This window comes from Mandrillus leucophaeus, unplaced genomic scaffold (assembly GCF_000951045.1).
Source record: "Mandrillus leucophaeus isolate KB7577 unplaced genomic scaffold, Mleu.le_1.0 Scaffold153, whole genome shotgun sequence".
Taxonomy (NCBI): domain Eukaryota; kingdom Metazoa; phylum Chordata; class Mammalia; order Primates; family Cercopithecidae; genus Mandrillus; species Mandrillus leucophaeus.
In genome coordinates this window covers 2,239,556-2,259,651 of record NW_012101510.1, presented here as the reverse complement: position 1 = coordinate 2,259,651, position 20,096 = coordinate 2,239,556, and the positions used below count along the sequence as shown (strand labels likewise).

The window sequence follows — 20,096 nt, the reverse complement described above, 5'->3', positions numbered from 1 at the left end:
GAAACCCCGTCTCTACTAAAAACAGAAAAAATTAGCCAGGCATGATGGCGGGCGCCTGTTGTCCCAGCTACTCAGGAGGCTGAGGCTTATGAACCTGGGAGGCAGAGCTTGCAGTGAGCCAAGATCACGCCACTGCACTCCAGCTTGGGCGACAGATCGAGACTCCCTCTCAAAAAAAAAAAAAGTATCGTCTCTTGAAGCCAGCACATGTCCCATAGACCACAGACCCAAAACAATGCCTTATGTAAGGTAGAGGCTTGATGAATGTTTGAAAAAATAAGACGGGCATGGTGCCTCACGCCTGTAATCCCAGCACTTTGGGAGACTGAGGCAGGCGGATCACTTGAGGTCAGGAGTTTGAGACCAGCCTGGCCAACAAGGTGAAACCTCATCTCTACTAAAAATACAAAAATTAGTCAGGCGTGATGGCAGGCGCCTATAATCCCAGCTACTCAGGAGGCTGAAGCAGGAGAATGACTTGAACCTGGGAGGTGGAGGTCGCAGTGAGCCGAGATCGCGCCACTGCTCTCCAGCCTGGGGGAGAGAGCAATAAAGACTTCATCTCAAAACAAAAAAAAAAAGTTTGAAAAAATGACTGCTGACTGGTCATGGTGGCTCATGGCTGTAATCCCAACACTTTGGGAGGCCAAAGTGGGCAGATTGCTTGAGTCCAGGCGTTTGAGACCAGCTTGAGCAACATGGTGAAACTCTGTCTCTACAAAAAATTAGCTAGGTGTGGTGGCACATGCCTGTAGTCCCAGCTACTTGGGAGACTGAGATGGGAGGATCGCTTGAGCCTGAGAGGTTGAGACTGCAGTGAGTCAAGATCATGCCAGCACACTCCAGCCTGGGTGACAGAGTGAGACCGTGTTTCAATAAAAAAGAAGAAAACCTCCATGATATATGACATATATAAACATTATTTTAAGGAAGGAAAACCATTTTAAGTATTGTTTTTAACTTTTATATGGCCTCAAATGTGAAAAACTTTTTAAAGAGATGTAAAAGGCACATGGCTTTTTGATGGAGATTCCAGGTGAATGAATGAGCATTTCAAGCAGCTGCATATAACTGAGCCCCAGCTCACATGACTCAGGAACTATCCCTTCATTCAGCACAGTTTCTTGGTCCTCTGAGTTTGCTCTTGAGGGACAGAAAATCAGATCGGAGCCAGGGGCAGTTTCTCACGCCTGTAATCCCAGCACTTTTGGAGGCCAAGGCGGGTGGATCACCAGGTCAAGAGATCGAGACCATACTGGCCAACATGGTGAAACCCTGTCTCTACTAAAAATACAATAAATTAGCCGGGTGTGGTGGTGGGCGCCTGTAGTCCCAGCTACTCGGAGGTTGAGGCAGGAGAATGGCGTGAACCCGGGAGGTGGAGCTGGCAGTGAGCCGAGATTGCGCCACTGCACTCTAACCTGGGCGACAGAGTGAGACTCTGTCTCAAAGGAAAAAAAAAAAAATCAGGTCAGGAGGCCACTGACCATGGTGGCAGTTGCTCCTGGAGGCCTCAAGACTAGCTCCTTGGCCAATGCACACACATGCTCTGAAGCTTAGGCCTTTGTTTTTAGTCAAAAGGTGGGCTGCTCTTGAGCTACAGCATGACAGAGACACGCCGAAGCCCTTTTCCTTTCAGATACGGCGTGGAGATCAACTCCTCCACCAGCATAATGGGACCCAGCATCCCCGCCAAGACTCGGGAGGTGCTCGTCAGCCACCTGGCATCTTACAACACGTGGGCTTTACAAGGTATGTATAGAGTTTCCTGTGGGCTTGGCAGGTGGCTGTGAAGGCCATCAGTATCTGAAGCCTGTGCTTGCCCCTCCTCAGGTGCTGTGAGTAGAGAGGCACAGGGGCGTTCTGGGCTAGCTGAGTGTGGAGGCTGGCTGGCTCTGATGCTAGCCCATCACTCGGTGCTCTAGGCTCACACTTTTCCACCTTTGACTCTCCAGCGGAAGTCTTGAGTTCAATCTCATTGCCCTGGCTTGGGTCATATGTCCATCCATGAACCAATCACTAGACTGGTGGGGGAAGCTCTGATTTGCCAAGTTCGGGTCATGTGTCTCACTGGGTAAGAGCAGAGGAGGATGGGAAAACCAGAGTGCTCTTTCAGAAGAGTGAGACAATCGCTGGATGGCTCTTTGCACCACTCGCTTCTGTTCTCTGCTAGGGCTGCTGGGACTCACAAGGGGTAGGTTGTGGCAGCTGCCCTGTTTTGGATCCTGACTTGGCTTGTGTCCCTGCAGGGATTGAGTTTGTAGCTGCCCAGCTCAAGTCCCTGGTGCTGACCTTGGGCCTGATTGACCTGCACCTGACAGTGGAGCAGGCTGTGCTGCTGTCACGCCTGGAGGAGGAGTACCAGGTGAGGAGCAGCACCTCAGGTCCCGCCTTCCCCTTCCTAGTTCAGACTCGCTTTGGGGGAACAGCTAACCCATCTGAAATACAGTTATGCATAGTTGGCTTTCATTACTTTTGTGTACATGCAGAAATCAAAATCAAGGACCAGCAGAAGTATTGTCAAGTAGGCCTGGCATGGTGGTTCACACCTGTATCCTAGCACTTTGGGTGGCCGAGGAGGGTGGATCATTTGAGGTTAGGAGTTTGAGACCAGCTTGGGCAACGTGGCAAAACCCCATCTCTACAAAAATACAAAAATTTAGCGCCTGTAGTCCCAGCTACTTGGGAAGCTGACGTGGGAGGATTGCTTAAACGTGGGAGGTGGAGGTTGCAGTGAGCCAAGATTGTGCCACTGCATTCTAGTCTGGGTGACAAAGTGAGACCCTGTCTCAAAAAAAAAAAGTATTGTAAGATAATAACATTTAAAAAATAATAGTAAGTGCTACCGCTGTGTTCCTGCACTGTATCCATCTCACCTCCTCTCAGCAGCCTGGGCAGGTAGGAGCTGTGGTTATCTCTGTTTTACACAGGAAGAAACTGAGGTGCAAGGTTGCACCTCTGGAAAATGTGCCAGCTAGGGCTTGAAGCCAGGTCTGGTGATTTTAGGCCAAGACTGTCAGGCCTCACTCTGCACAAGGAGGTTCACGGGTGGATAAAGACCATCTGGGCTTGATAAAGCCTGCAGAACAGGCCCTGCCAAGATGACTGAGAACCCGTTTGTGCTCCTACATCAGCTAAGCCTTCATACCCTGACATTTTATCTGGCTGGCAGAGGAGCATAGGGGTAGCTGCTGTTTGTACACAAGTTTTGATTTAGTGGGCTCAGAATTAAGGTTTTGCTACAGTATGGTTTGCATTTTTTAACTCTGAAAATTATGGCCATCTTTGCAGTTATTCCACCAACCTCAGAAGGTTAATTGCTATTATGAATTGGTCCCTAGTATGGTAAAAAACAAACAAAAAAAAGCTTTTTGTGATGTATTTCCCTAGTTCTTACAGTCTTCTGCTCAGAAAAATGCCAGGGAAAAAAACTATTTTTGTATAACAAAGTAGGCCTGCTACTATTCTCTGGATGTCAGAACCGATTACATAGGAAGGGGGTGACTTGTAGGGCTGGTGGGAAGCCAGTCTGGGCACTGCTTCTGACTATGGGACCCAAGCCAGGCCATCATTCTCTGAACTTTGGTTTCGATCCTCTACAAACAGAGGAATAACCTGAATTATGTATGTGATGGTATACAATGAAAGTATGGAATACTCTTCAGATGACTTATTACAATTGTACAGTTTGGGACCAGGCAGCCCAGAAGTTCAAATAGCTTGTGTAGCATGGCAGATTCTGAGTTCCTGGATGAGCTGGGGTGGCCAGGCCAGGCCTCTTGGGCAACTAGCCAGGGAGGAGCCAGCAGGGTCTGGTTGGAGTTACACTGTCTGGACAGCCACACCGTGTGTCTGAGGGTTCCTGCCTCTTGTTTTTAGAGCTCCAGACAGAGAATCTGCAACGTGTCCCCAGTGTGCAGAGCAGAGGCATCTGTAGTTCTGTGACTACCACAAGAGTTAGAGTTGAAGCCACTGCATGGCCTTGCTTGATTTAGTTATTCCACCCACATGGGGCTCGGGGTGCACTTGTAGCCCAGCATGGCAAGGCAACTTGCAGAGGCTGTCCGTTCACAGGCTTCCCGGGAGGAAGTGTAGGAGAAGGGATGGCACATAAGTCAGGCCTCCTCAAAGAAGTCACATGGGTGGTTCTGGTACCCAGCTTGCTCAGTGGTGGGTGGGCAGCTACTGGCCCTGGGCCTGGACTGTACTTCTTCTAGACCATCCATGCCACAGAAAGCACAGGTGCCTGCTCTGGCTCCCTTAGTGGATGTGTGTGTGTGTATGTGTGTGTGTGTGTGGTGCTCTTGAGACAGGGTGTTGCTGTGTTGCCCAGGTTGGAGTGCAGCGGTGTGATCTTGGCTTACTGCAGCCTCAGCCTCCTGGGCTCAAAGCAGTCCTCCTACCTCAACCTATAGTTGAGGGACTATAGGTGCACCCCCACCACACCCAGCTAATTTTTAAAACTTTTTGTAGAGATGAGGTTTCACCATATGTGCCCAGGCTGATCTTGAACTCGTGGGTTCAAGCAGTCTTCCTGCCTTGGCCTCCCAGAGTGCTGGGATTACAGGCGTGAGCCACTGTGCCTGGCCCACCTGGGTGTTCTTACCTGCCACCTCCCTCTAGACATGTCTCGTGTTTTGGCAAGATCCAAACCTGTTGCCCTCAGCCGAGCTATTGGAATGGAATGTGGCTTTGGCCAGGAGGCAGCCAGGCACTGGCCACTCACCCAGCAACTTGTCTTGTCCGTCCCTCAGATCCAGAAGTGGGGCAACATTGAGTGGGCCCATGACTACGAGCTGCAGGAGCTGCGGGCCCGCACCGCTGCCGGCACCCTCTTCATCCATCTCTGCTCCGAGAGCACCACAGTCAAGCACAAGCTCCTGAACGAGTGAGGCCTGGGCAGCGCACACTCAGCAGGATAGAGGCAGCGCAGCCACAGCTCCCCCAACCTTCAGGGCTCCTCAGCCTGTGGGGCTGACTTCCTTGACTTTTGGGGCCTCGGCCTCAGCATCACCCTGAGATTTCCCCGAAACACAGTGCGCTAGTGCGACTGTCCGGAGGTCAGCCTGATTTCAAACCAGGTGCCCCTGGCCTGGTCAGCAATGAATGTGGGAGATGAATTGTACAACTAACTTTCTCTCAACCCTGATTTTATTAAATATTTCTCCACCCTGGAAATGTGCTGAGCCCTGTTTTCACGTGCACCTCTGCACCTCTCCATTCTTCCTGTTTTGTCTAGGTTCCAGAGGGTTAAACAGCTTATCTCCCATGGCATGTTTGGATATCTGCTGCCTGTGGTTGGGAACCTTGTGCTGGGGAAACAGTCATGTCATCCACAGACAACTCTATTTGTGTTCTTCAGCCTCAACTGGAAGGCTTTTTTTGGCTGGCTTTTAATCAATCTTTTGAAATGATCGTGGTTTAAGCTGGTTGTTTCTATTTGTTCCTACTGTTCTAAAACAAGTGATTTACTCTAGAAAGTAGAAAACGGACAGGCTTGGCGAGGTCACTTGATGTGCATGTTTCCGCTCATCTCCCACCCAGGAGTCCCAGGGGTCCTCCCGACATAGCCACCTCTAATGTCCCAGGAGGCAGGTGCTGCTGTCTGGTGTCAGGCCAGTAAGAGGGCAGTGGGGATCCCGAGTGTGGTTCTTAGGCAGACAGGCTCTCTCAGTCCTGTGTCCTTGCCAGCCTGAGTAAGGTAATGGCATCGACCCTGTTCACAGGGCACTGATCACATGCTGGGTGCCTCTCCATGCTTCCCATGCACTGTCTCCCTGAACTGTTCCTCGAAGGCACTGTGAGGTACTATCACAGATGACACCAGGGCTGCGGGGGTGTGGTGGAGCTGGGATGCCCCGCCTGTGCTCTGCTCTTCTGGAGGGTCCTCAGGTCCCTGTGACTAACCTCAGCCTTGGTGGGCAGGCCCAGGCCCCCACACTGTGGTGGGAGCTACAGCCTCTCCTGCATTGCTGCCCCTCAGCACCCAGAGCAGAGAAGGTCTCAGCCCACACCGGCCTCCTTTTGCCTGTGGCCGGCAGCCTGCCTAGGCATGGCAGGGGAAATGGCAGGGGCACGTGTCTGACTTTATGCCACAGCCAAGAGTCTAGCTGATGGCAGTGCCCTTGGGAGTCACTCTGTCAGCTGGCCTGGGACCGGCTGTTCATCTCAAACTCTTTCTCCTGTTCCTACATGAACATGAATTCTGATTTTTTTGTTTTTTGTTTTTGTTTTTATTTTTGTTTTTTTTTTGAGACGGAGTCTTGCTCTGTCACCCAGGCTGGAGTGCAGTGGCCGGATCTCAGCTCACTGCAAGCTCCGCCTCCCGGGTTCACGCCCTGTCTCTTATACACATCTAGATGTGTATAAGAGACAGCCTCCACCTCCCAGGTTCAAGCGATTGTCCTGTCTCAGCCTCCTGAGTAGCTGGGATTACAGGCACACGCTACCATGTCCGGCTAATTTTTGTATTTTTAGTAGAGACGAGGTTTCATCATGTTGGTCAGGCTGGTCTTGAACTCCTGACCTCGTGATCTGCATGCCTCGGCCTCCCAAAGTGCTGGGATTACAGGCGTGAGCCACAGTGCCCAGCTGATTTTTTTTTTTTTAATGAATAGGGGAAATGTGACATGAGTCCTTTATTTTCTCTACTTTTGGAAGTTTTTCCAGGGGTGGGGCAAGAATGGTGTGGGGGATCGTAGTTGAGAGATGCCCAGCAACTCTCCCGAGGTGCTCGGTGGGGCATGTGCACTTCCTTCTCTTGGTTAGGGCTGGTGCTATGTTTTGAAGAAGCTCCTGTGGCTGACACTCATCTAGTCTAGGATGTCGCTATATTCCAGGTTGTCCAGTTCGCTCTGCATGTGGTCGATGTACTGATTGATCTCCTTCACGCGCTTGCGGTTCCTCATGATCTCATCCTTGTGAATCTGAGGAGTGAAACCAAAGCCCGATTCCTTACATCAGATCATTGGTTAATATCTTTCACTGAGTCCAGTTTGAGGGAAGGGGAAAATAGTTCCTTGAGATCTGCAAACCTCCGCATTTGCTTCGGCGCCTCCCCAGGTTCTGCTCATCTCTGTGTATTTGAAGTAGGAGTTAGGAAAATGATGAAGCCCATGGGTTTTGTGTGTGTGTTTTTTTTTTTTTTTTTTTGAGATGGAGTCTTACTTTGTCACCCAGGCTGGAGTGCAGTGGCACGACCTTGGCTCACTGCAAGCTCCACCTCCTAGGTTCACGCCATTCTCCTGCCTCAGCCTCCCGAGTAGCTGGGACTATAGGTGCCCGCCACCACGCCCAGCTAATTTTTTGTATTTTTAGTAGAGATGGGTTTCACTGTGTTAGCCAGGATGTTCTTGATCTCCTGACCTCGTGATCTGCCTGCCTCGGCCTCCCAAAGTGCTGGGATTACAGGCGTGAGCTACCGCGCCTGGCCGAAGCCCATGGGTTTTAAAGTCTCTGGGCAACCTTGTCTTCAGTGTGGAGTTCTATAATCCTTAATTTTATTTCTTCTTTCATTTCATTCCTAAATGAGAATTCTATCCACTACCTAGGGAGGATTTCCATGTCAGCTAGAAAAATTTGTCCAACCTGCTAGGATGGCTTGGCAGTGACTCACCTTGTCTACTAAACGTGTACACCAGGAGTTGATTCTGGTCACCAGCTCATCTTCTCGATTGTCAATCTTCAGAAGGTGGATGTCGTGCGATGCCCCGACAGCATTAACAATCGTATCTTTATCGACAAAAAGCTGGTGAGTGAAAAGAATCCAATGAGAACATGTGTGTCATTACACCCTGAACACAAAGAGAGCTGAATAGAAAAGGAGCATTTGGAAGTCCCCTGGCTGTGCAGGCCACACTCAGAGCAGAGCTCACCTTTCTATCAGCGCACTCTGCCGATTCATCTGTGAATTCATCTGTGACAGCTGCCTCCCCAACCGCGCAGGGCAGGTGTTGAGGGGGAAAGGGCCAACCAGGGTGTTACTTTTCAGTCCCCGCTGGAAGCATGTTTCCTCCAGGGTGAAGGCAGATGGCTGCCCAGGGGGCACCTCACCCAGGACATCTGTTCTCACAATGCTTCTCTCTCAGTTACTCTCAAGTCTGACTTGCCCAAAACCTCTGCCTGCTGGGTGGAAGCATGAGACTGGCTGAGGGTCTTGGGGCTGCTCTGAAGACAGCAGGCCCTATAAACTGATGGGTGTTCACCCCACAGTTCTCTCTCCACTGCCACTCATGTCAACAAAACCAAACCATGGATTCCATCTGGGGTCTCCTTCTGCCTTCTCTTGTTCCTGACTTTGCTGTCTTGTAAAAAGTTGTTAGAAACAACCACCCTCTAATAGGCCTCACTGGTTCCAGGTATTGACACTGTGGCTGTCGTTGCCTGGGATGGTGGAAATGCCCAGAGCAGGGCAAGGCCACCGAAGCACTCAGTAAGCAGTTGCTTCCACCTTGAAGCAGAGGCGTTTGGTAAGGAAGAGCACGTGAATGCTCTGTATTGCAGGGAGGACTTGCAAGTGGAGTGTACACTTTTTGTTCTTCCCTGTAGTGGCAGTTAACGGTCTCTAAAACATGTTCTGTGGAATCTTATGTTAATATATCTACCAAAAAAAGTATTCTTTGGTCAAACACATTTGGGAAAGCCAGCACCCCCAGGCCCCTCCTGAAGATTTGCAGAGCACAAAGTATTCCAGAGGCTCTACAAAGTCCTGTGGAAAATAAACCCTTTAAGCTTTGTCTCTCTTGGTTTTTCAACTTTTTTGGCCACAGACTTCAGAGTAATGCCTGTTAATGTCTTGTGGGATGCTGATTTTCCACAGAATCCCAGTGGGAAAAGCCAGGTTAGCTGATATGTGGAATGGGGTGTCTGGGGGACCAATTAGCACAGTCACAAGGGAGAAATGTCAAGAAATCATTAAGTTCTTTCCATGTGTGTACAAGGTCCCAGGCCAGGCTCTGGGAATGGTTCAAAGGTGTGTAAAGCCTGTTTTCGGTGAGCGTTGGCAGTGTGCTTAGAAATGAGTGTTCTGGCCGGGCACGGTGGCTCAAGCCTGTAATCCCAGCACTTTGGGAGGCCGAGACGGGCGGATCACGAGGTCAGGAGATCGAGACCATCCTGGCTAACACGGTGAAACCCCACCTCTACTAAAAAAATACAAAAAACTAGCCGGGCATGGTGGCGGCGCCTGTAGTCCCAGCTACTTGGGAGGCTGAGGCAGGAGACTGGCGTGAACCCGAGAGGCAGAGCTTGCAGTGAGCTGAGATCCGGCCACTGCACTCCAGCCTGGGCGACAGAGCGAGACTCCGTCTCAAAAAAAAAAAAAAAAAAAAAAAAAAAAAAAAAAGAAATGAGTGTTCTGGTTATTTTAGAGATAACTACAACCACAGTGTCAACCCATCACGAAAAGGTTTTCATCCTTCATCCTAAAAAGTGGGTCATAGTGGAGCTTTTAGCCAGGCAGAGAAATCATCCCCCTCAGAGTTTGAATATGTAGAAAACAGCTTCAAAAGCTGTGAGAAGCAACAGAAACTGAAGTCTGCTTAGAAAGATACATGATTAGAATTGGTTACGAAAAACAGTGTGACATTTGTAAAATGCAAATAAAAGGAAACTGGGTTTAAGGGAATTATTTTGAGATGTAAGTTACAAGTTGTTTCTGGACTTTGGGTGGCCTAGAGTGGTGGCTACTTCAATTTTCCCTCTTAGAATAGTTTTTATGGGTAGAATATTCCAGATCCCTCTCCAGTTTCTGCAGGTTGAAAGCCTAGGGTGGAGGCAGGGACTATGCAAACAGGTATTCCTGAATCTTTTTTGAGCTGTTGCCCTGCTCTGTGGTCCTTGTGGCTGTAAAGACACACTTCTTTCAAAGCAACTTCTTTGTTTAAACAGTGTTGGCATTGGCCAGGCGCAGTGGCTCATACCTGTAATCCCAGCACTTTGGGAGGCCGAGGTGGGCAGATCACCTGAAGTCAGGAGTTCAAGACTAGCCTGGCCAATATGGTGAAACCCCATCTCTACTAAAAATACAAAAATTAGCTGGGTGTGATGGTGGGCACCTGTAATCCCAGCTACTCGGGAGGCTAAGGCAGGAGGATAACTTGAACCCGGGAGGCCAAGGTTGCAGTGAGCCAAGATCGCACCCTTGCACTCCAGCCTGGGCAGCAAAAGTGAAACTCCACCTCAGAAAAAAAAAAAAATTGGCATTTAAAAAAATTGACTAATAATTGTTCATATTGATGGGGTACATACTGATGTTTCTACACTTATCATATATAGTGATCAGATCAGGGTATTAGCATATCTGTCTCAAACATTTATCATTTCTTTGTGTTGAGAACATTCAATATCCTACTTCTAGCTATTTGAAACTATAATATATTGTCAACTATAGTCATCCTATAGTGGTATAGAACACTAGAACTTAGTCCTCCTATCTAGCTGTAATTTGGTATATCCTTTAACAAATCTCTCCCTATTCCTTCATCCCCCTACCCTTCCCAGTCTCTAGAAGCCTCTGTTCTTCTTTTTACTTCTATGAGATCAACTTTTTTAGCTTCGGCATATGAGTGAGAATATGAGGTGTTTAACTTCTGTTCCCGGCTTATTTCACTTAACATAATGTTCTCCAGTTCCATCCATGTTGCCATGAATGACAGGATTTCATTCTTTTTTATGGCTGAATAGTATTCCATTGTGTATATGTACCACATTTTCTTTATCCAGTCATCTGTTGTTGGACACCTAGGTTGATTATGTATCTTGCTGTTGCAAACAGTGCTGCAGTAAACATGGGTGCAGATATCTTTGCAATATAGTGATTTCCTTTCCTTTGGATAAATGCTCAGTAGTGAGATTGCTGGATCATATGATAGTTCTGTTTGTAGTTTCTGAGGGTCCTCCACAGTGTTCTCCCTAGTGGCTGTCCTAGTTTACATTCTTACTAACAGTATATTAGAGTTCCTTTTTCTTTGGATCCTCACCAGCATTTGTTATTTTTTGTCTTTTTGATAATTATCATCCTAAGTGGGGTGAGATGATGCCTCATTCTGGTTCTTATTTGCATTTCTCTGATAACTAGTGATGCTGAAGATTTTTAAATGTATTTGTTGGCCATTTGTATGTCTTCTTTTGAGAAACATCTGTTCAGATGTTTTTAATTGAATTGTTTGTTTTTTTGCTTTTGAGATGTTAGAGTTCCTTGTATATTCTGGATATTAATACCCTTGTCAGATAAGTAGTTTGCAAATATTCTCTCTCATTGTGTAGGGTGTCTTTTCACTCTGTTGTTTCATTTGCTGTGCAGAAGATTTATAATTGGATATATTCCCGTTTATTTATTTTTGCTTTTGTTGTCTGTGCTCTTGAGGTCTTATTCATAAATTTTTTTCCCAGTCTAATGTCCTAAGGCATTTCCCCTGTTTCTTCTGGTCATTTTATAGTTTCAGGTCTTTTTTTTTTTTTTTTTCTTTTTTTTTTTTTTTTTTTTTTCCTGAGACAAAGTCTGGCTCTATCGCTCAGGCTGGAGTGCAGTGGTGCAATTTCAGCTCACTACAACTTCCGCCTCCTGGGCTCAAGCCATCCTCCCCTCTCAGCGTCCTGAGTAGCCGGGACTATAGGCACGCACCACCATGCCCAGCTAATTTTTGTATTTTTTATAGAGAGTTGGGGCTTTGCCATGTTGCCCAGGCTGGTCTCAAACTCATGGGCTCAAGTGATCTGCCTGTCTCGGCCTCCCAAAGTGCTGGGATTACAGGCATGAGCCACTGCGCCTGGCCAGTTTCAGGTCTTACATGTTTAGTTGATTTTTGTATAGGGTGAGAGGTGGGGATCTAGTTTCATTCTTCTGCATATGGATATCCAGTTTTCCCAGCACAATTTATTGAAGAGACTGTCTTTTTCCCAGTGAGTGTTCCTGGCGCTTTTGTCAAAAATCAGTCGGCTGTAAATACATAAGATTAATTTCTGAGTTCTCTATTCTGTTTCATTGATTTATGTATCTGGTTTTTTGTTTGTTGTTTGTTTTAAACAGGCTTAATTCACTTAACTTTTCTTGTATTAAAAACCCTGTGTTACTTTGGGAAGCCAAGGTGGGCAGATCACCTGAGGTCAGGAGTTTGGGAGCAGCCTGGCCACCACTGGTGAAACCGTGTCTCTACTAAAAATACAAAAAATTAACCAGGCGTGGTGGCATGCGCCTGTAGTCCCAGCCACTCGGGAGGCTGAGGCAGGAGGATCATGTGAACCCAGGTGGCGGAGGTTGCAGTGAGCCAGGATCGCACCACTGCATTCCAGCCTGGGTTACAGAGCAAGGCCCCATCTCAAAACAAAACGAAACAAAAAAAACCAACCCTGTGTTGCAGCCACAGCTGCAGCCTGGGTCTTTCGCACAGAGTGTGGGTCTTGACAAAATGGTCAGTGAATTCCTGAGAGGAAGACTTGGTGAATACAGTCTTCTCCGAGAGGTCGGGGGCAGGTAGCTATAGGTCTTGGAGATGGCATCAAAGGTGGCCTTGGCAAAGTTGTCCAGAGTGGCAGTGCGGCTCCTGGCTGAGGTGTAGTGGTTGTCAATACTGGACATCAGCAGCATCTTCTTGGGCACAGAGGCCAAGAGGATGCCAGTGCCTCTGGGTGCAGGGATAAGGTACAGCAGCACGGAGCTGCAGCAGCCTGTCACCTTGCAAGGGACAGTGTGGGACTTACGATCTTGGTCCCCCAGTAGCCTCTCTGCACGGGACAATGGAGAGTGTAGCCAGGATGATGATCCCTCTGACAGCAGTGGCTGCTTCCTTGGAGCACGTAACACCCAGACTGACGTGGCCATTGTAATCCCTGATGGCAACAAACGCCTTGAACCTGCTGCACTGGCTGGGGCAGGTCTGCTTCTGCACTGGCATAATCTTTAAAACCTTATCCTTAAGAGAGGCCCTCAGGAAAAGGTCAATGATCTCAGACTACTTGATGGGCAGGGAGAAGAGACAGATCTCCTCCAGGGACTTGATCTTCATGTCCTTGACCAGGCAGCCCAGCTTGGTGACAGGCATCCACTCCTTGGCCTGGGCCTTGCCTCTGAGAGCTCCCTGCAGCCTCGGCCCCTGCCCTGACTACGGCCACAATCCTAGCCCCAGAAGCTGCTGGCAAAGCTTCCATGGTTTCCCATTCCAGGCCTCTGGGCCCTCCTGCTGCCATGGTGTCATCTACCATTTGGTGTTTTCTTGGAGAAAAATGTGTCTGTTTTATGCCAGTACCATGCTGTTTTGGTTAAAATCGCTTTGTAGTATATTTTGAAGTCTAGTAATGTGATGCCTCCAGCATTGTCCTTTTTGCTCAAGATGGCTTTGGCTATTCAGGGTCCTTTGTGGTTCCAAATTTTAGGATTTTTTTTTTCTATTTCTGCAAAGAATGTCATTGGTGTTTTGATGGGGATTGCACTGAATCTGTAGGTTGCTTTGGGTAGCAACAAAGTAACTTTTGAGAAGGGAACAGCCTCTCCCCAGGACCACCACACTGCTAGTGGCTTGAGGACTTGCTGCCCCATGGCATGTGGGATCAGATCATTTTGTCAAACCCACAGAGGGCACCTAATGACCCTGCATTCCCCTCTGCCACAAATGAGCAGTTTGGCTTGATGGTCAGGGACCAGCCAGCACAGTGTCTCCTGGTGCCAGCCAGAATCTTGTGACAGTCTCCCTATCCAGAGACTGCTGGCTTGGGTCAGACCCACTGCCACTTGAGCAGACCCTGGGGACTTGCATCCTCCCAATGGCCTGGGCCTGAGCACTTGCCCTGCCCTCGCAGCCGGACACCGCATGGATGTTCAAAGCAGCCGGTCAGCACCTCTGACCTCCCCGCCTCCCTAAATGGGCAGCTGTGGCTGCCAGCCTCACTCAGACGCCCTCCCTCAGTGCCAGCTCCAGGCTCTCTCCTCAGCATGTACATTCTGCTTTTCCTCTCAAAGCTGGAAGGACTTGAAAATAGATGTGGGACAGATTGGCCCCACATAGGTCATGAGCTGATAACAGTCACTCAACTGCATGAGTGGAGTTTTAGAGATAACCTCATTAGGGTGACTTATCAAGATATGTTCATTGATAATTAGGTAACAGAAGCCAGATTTTTTTTCACCCACAGCCCTAGTCCCTCTTCTGAACATCCTCATCTTACTATACAGTAGACATTTTGTCAAAGGCTTTCAATCAAACTGCCTGGGTTCCAATCACAACCCTATCTCTTATAAGCTGTGTGTCCTTGGGCAGGTTACCATCATCTCTGTGCCTCAGTTTCCTCATCTGTAAAAGGGAACCATAATAGTAACTACTTTACCATGTTGATGTGAAGATTAAAAGAGCAAACACGAGTTCAGTGCTTCTCAGAGGGCTGGCCCTCAGGAGGCCCCCAGTCAGTGTCAGTGATGTATTATTCCTTTTTTTTTTTTATTTTTTTTGAGACAGGGTCTTGCTCTGTCACCCAGACTGGAATGCAGTGGCACAATCATGGCTCACCTTGACCTCTCAGGCTCAAGTAATCCCCCAACCTCAGTCTCCCAAGTAGCTGGGACCACCAGGTGCACATCACCTAATTTTTAAATTATTATTTGTAGAGATGGGGTCTCGCTATGTTGCCCAGGCTGGTCTCAAATTCCAGGGCTCAAGCAATCCTTCCACCTCAGCCTTTCAAAGTGCTGTTGGTATTACTCATATAGTCAGAGCATACTTTTTCCTCCTAAGAAGGGTAGGCCACGTTTTTTGTTGCTTAGATGGAAGGAGACTTAGGCTATGGTATAAGGTCCTGGGAAGTCTCTTCCTGTAACTGCAGGCGTAAAGCCACAGGAATGGTGGTCAGCTGGCACCAGACAGAGCCAGCTGGGCTAGAGGGAGGGCTGGCCACTGAAAATGCCAGCCCAGCCTGCTTCTTTGCTGTTGGCCTCTGGATTCATCTTTTTCTGTGTGTCCCAGTCATTAGAAATTAAGCACGTTTCAGTCCTGTGCCTTCTGGGTGTCAACAGACATTGAAGCTGTGCTGGTAGGGATCTCCACCCACCCCAAGATGGTCTGTCTGGGGAATTCCAGACTGGGCACTCAGGGACAGCCTTACTTCACAGGGAAGGTGGTTTCTTGCATCTGGTCAATAGCAATTAGCTGCACTTAACAGCTTAGGGAGGAAGGCTGGTGTCATGGTGACCCTATCACCACACTGCTATCTTGGGTATCTGGGCCCCAGGACAGAGGCTGTGGAAGTCAGGGACTGCTGGTCCTTGTGTCTGCAGGACTTAGCCCCGTATCTGGCAGAGTAGAGGCTTGGTGAGCATATGTTCTCACACTCATTCTGCAGATGACGCCTGGCATCTGTGCTGCACATTGTACACTGTTGCTGGTACTGAGGAGGTACATGGTGGTGAAAAGGCCATCCCTGTCCTCCCTCCTGAGCGTATATGTAGTGTGAATAGTCACATCGGCAGCAAATACACATCACTCAGATAGTTTGAAACTGTGATGAGGCTCTGACCTGATAAATGGGGCGTGTGATCCAGAGACAGTGGTTTTCCAGGAAGTTGATGAAGAAAGGCCTCTCCCAAGAGCTGATAGTCAAGCTGAAATCTGAATGACAAGGACAAGCCAGGCACATGGGGACCTAGGAAGAGCGTGTGCACCAGGCAGAATATCAACTGAAAGGAGCAAGCCTGGGTGATTGGAGAACAGCTCAGAGGCTGCTGCTGAGCATCGGGAGTGAGAGGTCTGGGGGTGGGAATTGCCCAGATGGGCAGGGCCAGCCACAAGGGTCTGGGGGACTATGGGGAGGAGCTTATGCTAGGGGTCATGAAAGCCACTCTAAGGTGTTGTGTAAAAGTGTTTAGTGATAGGGTTTGGGTTTTCAAGGGTCTCTCTGACTGCCACATGGAGGACAGACTGTAAGAGGACAGTAAAGAGGCAAGCCGTCCAGGCCAAGGATGATGGTGGCTTGCCTTGGTGGTGATGTGGCGACAGAGAGAAGCTGAGAAACTGGCAGTGGAGTGAATTATGCATGCACTAAAGCAGGCCCTGACAACACAGTACCTCTGCCTGGGCGCTGGATGCCCACACTCCTTCCAGAGACATAAACATGCTGCTGTGGGACCCCAGCACAGACATCCGGGAGAGCCTTCTTAGCGTGCAGACCCCAGGGATGGAGCCACGTGCCCCAGGCCGACCCTGCTGATTTTGTGACCACTCATCAGTGGATGTGCTGGTGCAAACGGACGGCATCGTGCGGGATCAGAAATGGTGGTTCCAACACCCCCACAGTACTCATCATAGAGACTCTAAGGTTAAGAAGACCTCCAGGGGAAATCTCAGACTTCAACCTCTACCTGTAACTGCTTCTCTTAGAAAGTGCCAGAAGCCTCCACATAATTGAACTTTTGGAAACCTACCTGTTGGAAAGTTGAAACCATCTAATTATCATGAGCTCCTCTTTAACTGGGCCCCACTGGGTGCCCCACCAGGTGCTTTGTTAGCCTATTTTATCTGCCAGCAACCCTGTAAAGCAGGTTAGTGTGCCCTTTTGCGGATGAGAACACTGAGGCTCTGAGAGCTTGTCAGGCTTACTCACAGGGCCTCAGTCCAGCCACAGAGCTGGGTTGGACCACATCTGTCAGGCCCCTCCCCTCCCCTTTCGCCCAGCTCCGCCCCGCCCTGCCCAGTTCAACTCCATCCCGCCCTTTCCCGCCATGCTTCGCCCGCCCCGCCCACCGCGCGCAGGTCGTCAGGCAGGTCCTCGTCCAGGTCGCCCTTGACAATCTTCTCCAGGGTGCTGATAGAGATCTCCAGGAGCTTCTCGTGGTGGTGGTTCTCCAGGTCCCGGCACTGGGCCATCGTGCAGCCCCGAGTTAAGCAAAGGCCAGGGAGGAACAGGCCCAGCGCGTCCCTGATTCACTCAGAGGGCCGGAGACAGACTTTAAGGGCCCAAGGCGAGCTTGGAGATTCCGGCTGGCAGTACCGTCCACCCACAAGCACCCAAGCCTGGGCCATCCCCGACTCCCCGCCCCTGCCCCACACCTCGGACGGACCTTTGGCCCCTGCCATCACCCTCTTCTCTCCCTCCTGCATGGAGGCTCCTGGCGCTAGTCTCTGGGTTACCAGAGTGTGCTTGCTGGCAACACAGGGGGCTCATTTCTCAGTGAACATCACCCATATGAGAACAATCATACTGGGACCCTACTGCAAACAGTTTGGATGTTGTCCTTCTAGGCATCCAAACCACAGCTCTAAAAGACCATCAGTGTTCTGAGGGTCGGGAAACCCCCTCAGACCCTGTGGAACATTCTTTTGTCCAGAGGCCAGGACAACCCCAGGGGCTCTGTAGCACCTCCCCATGGGGGAAGGTCATCACAGAAAGGATATAGGCTTTGGACATTTTCGATAAACAGTCCCACCATGTCAACAATGTTCCTTTCAAACATGTTTATAGTCTCCTGGAAATGTTAAAGAACACAGTTAACATGCATATTTAGACATCCAGCACAGAGCAAAAGGTGCTCCTTAGAATTTAGCAACCACCTCCTCTAATCACAGACCTTCGGGGTAAAGACCACCCATCTTGACCCTCCTGAGCAGATGGTTGTGAACTGACCCCTCTGCTCTCTCTAGAGTTGTTCTCCAACCATATTAACTCCCTCACCATCTGAATGTTTAATGCTGTCACTGGAACTTTGCCAGGAACACTTGTCCTGGTCTTACTCCCCTTACCTGCCTGCCCAACACACACACAGAGCCAACTCCCTCTCCTTTGGGTTTCTCAGTGACATCTGTGCATCACCTCCAGGGAAAAAGTGGAGTGAGCTGTTAAGAGCTAGACTGCCTGGGTCAGTATTCCCAGCTCCAGCACTGCGTGTAACTCTGGGAAAGGCATTTCACCTCCTTGGGCCTCATCTTCCTCATCTGGGAAATAGGTTTCCTGCATAATCCCTGTGTTGTGGAGTTGTGGTGAGGTTAAATGAATCACTTCACACAAAATGCTTTGCCTGGCCGAGAGGAGGCCCTCAGTAGGAACTGGCTGTCACCCCAGATCTCTTTCAGTTAGTTGCTGTTTTGTGGTGGTTAGCAAGGCACCTAAGACCCAAATGGGATTTAGTGTTGACTGAAGGAACAATGGAAGATGTGATTTCCAGGCCTGCCACTCTGGAAGTGCCCCACCCCCATCTGCCATAGACTCCAGGGGCTGCAAGGTGGGCAGGGGTGGAATCTATAGGAACGTGAGGACTGTCTGCAGAGTGAGCACACTGCACTATTTTCAAACACATGCATGTGCTGTTCTTGTGAATAAAAACAGGGTCATTGAAAAGCATGATTGCCCTTGTGGCTTTCTGGTCACCGGTAATACAAGTAGGATGGCACACGGATTCTGGGAAACGTTTGGATGTTGAAAAGCAATCTCCTTGCCTGAAAAGGCTGGGAGCTGCTGCCTCGTTCTCCCCGGCACTGTGCGCTGCTTCTGCAGTGCCTGCGTTCCCCAGCGGGGAGGGAGCACCTGCCCTGTGATGTGATGGGGAAATCTATCCCATGTCTGAGGTGTCACTTGACGTGTGAGGAATTGATTAGGCGCTATCACTTGGCCCAGCCACAGCAGCAACCAATGAGGTTCAATTCATCACATCACTTCAGACTCCCGGCCTCCGCTGCCTTGTAACACACACACTGGCCGCTAATGAATTTCAGACAGCGGCGCTTTTCATTTCCACTACTTAGTGCTGAGTTGCAGCCTCCTCGCATCGCCTGAGAAGCAGCAACCGCAGGCTGCAATGCGCGGGGGTCTTTGTTTGGTCCCCCAAGTGGGGGTCCACTTTGCCTTTAGAGTTCCCTGGATAGCTCCAGGGGTCTAATCAAAAACCTCTCCCCACTGACTTCCAGGATAGGGGGAACATTTCAGAAGAATGAGCTCACCTCTCATTTTCCACAAGAATCACTTCCAATCTAAATGATTAAAATGTATCAAAAGCAAACACAGGACTGATGAGCAAGAAAGCTGCAGCCTGGCACGCTGAGTCATGCTGGACGTTTCCAGCAGAGGCGTGCCCATGAAGGCTGCAGTTCACCTATGGATGTGCAGCTGCATCCCCAGATCCTGGCACTTGTGCCCAGGGCCCAGCCTCACCTCCAGCTGCTCCACCAGCTGCATCTCCAGCATCATGAGCTCATTGAACAACTCACTGACGTCAGCGCTGCATTCCAGGATCATCTTCTCAATGTTGGGCAGTTCCGACTCCTCTCGAATGGCACTTAAACTCTGGAAACAATAGACTGCACTTCAGGAATCAACAACTAAGTGAATTAGATAGTGGCAGGTGGCAATTTGCTTTTGTGGGTAAGAATTTGGGCTCTGGAGTCAGCCTGCCCAAGTGCAAGTCTCAGCTTTGCCACTTGCTGGCTCTGAGAGCTTGTGGAAGCTACCTACCCTCTCCATGCCTCCGTTTCTTAGTCTGTAAAGTGCAATTGATAGCCCCTACCCTTGACACAGGTAAGAGAACATATGTGAGGCTCTTTGAGCACTAGCAAGTGCCCACTCCCTGTTAGCTCAGGTTTTTATTAGAGGCTGGTAGGCAGGGTGGAAGCAGCCATGGTTTTCATGGGGCTCAGAGCATTTCACACCAAAATACGCTGCTTTGGCATAGTGATTCTTTTGAGTTAAAGATACTTAAAAATGCCTGTAATCCCAGCACTTTGGGAGGCTGAGGCGGGCAGATCATGAGGTCAGGAGATCCAGACCATCCTGGCTAACAGCGTGAAACCCTGTCTCTACCAAAAATACAAAAAATTAGCCAGGCGTGGTGGCGGGCGCCTGTAGTCCCAGCTACTCGGGAGGCTGAGGCAGAAGCATGAGGTGAACCTGGGAGGCGGAGCTTGCAGTGAGCCGAGATGGCGCCACTGCACTCCAGCCTGGGCGACAGAGTGAGACTCTGTCTCAAAAAAAAAAAGAGATACTGGCTGGGCGCGGGGGCTTACGCCTGTAATCCCAGTACTTTGGGAGGCCGAGGCGGGTGGATCATGAGGTCAGGAGATCGAGACCATCCTGGCTAACACGGTGAAACCCCGTCTCTACTAAAAATACAAAAAATTAGCCGGGTG

At 49.5% G+C, this 20,096-nt stretch overlaps 2 protein-coding genes across 2 annotated transcripts in view; one reads left to right on the top strand and one right to left on the bottom strand.

The window, feature by feature from the left end:
• The window catches only part of ATPAF2 (ATP synthase mitochondrial F1 complex assembly factor 2), a 36,347-nt gene extending 30,936 nt beyond the window's left edge, over positions 1-5,411 (top strand). The window contains exons 7-9 of the mRNA XM_011975300.1: positions 1,640-1,752; positions 2,250-2,365; positions 4,755-5,411. Coding sequence (XP_011830690.1) covers positions 1,640-1,752; positions 2,250-2,365; positions 4,755-4,892 — 367 coding nt within the window. The 3' untranslated portion in view covers positions 4,893-5,411. The remainder of the gene's footprint in view (positions 1-1,639; positions 1,753-2,249; positions 2,366-4,754) is intronic.
• Positions 5,412-6,609: 1,198 nt separating this feature from the next.
• Positions 6,610-20,096, bottom strand: part of LRRC48 (leucine rich repeat containing 48) — a 47,397-nt gene continuing 33,910 nt past the window's right edge. The window contains exons 10-14 of the mRNA XM_011975273.1: positions 19,126-19,257; positions 17,376-17,446; positions 16,725-16,848; positions 7,616-7,747; positions 6,610-6,926 (exon numbers count right to left, since the gene is read on the bottom strand). Coding sequence (XP_011830663.1) covers positions 6,813-6,926; positions 7,616-7,747; positions 16,725-16,848; positions 17,376-17,446; positions 19,126-19,257 — 573 coding nt within the window. The 3' untranslated portion in view covers positions 6,610-6,812. The remainder of the gene's footprint in view (positions 6,927-7,615; positions 7,748-16,724; positions 16,849-17,375; positions 17,447-19,125; positions 19,258-20,096) is intronic.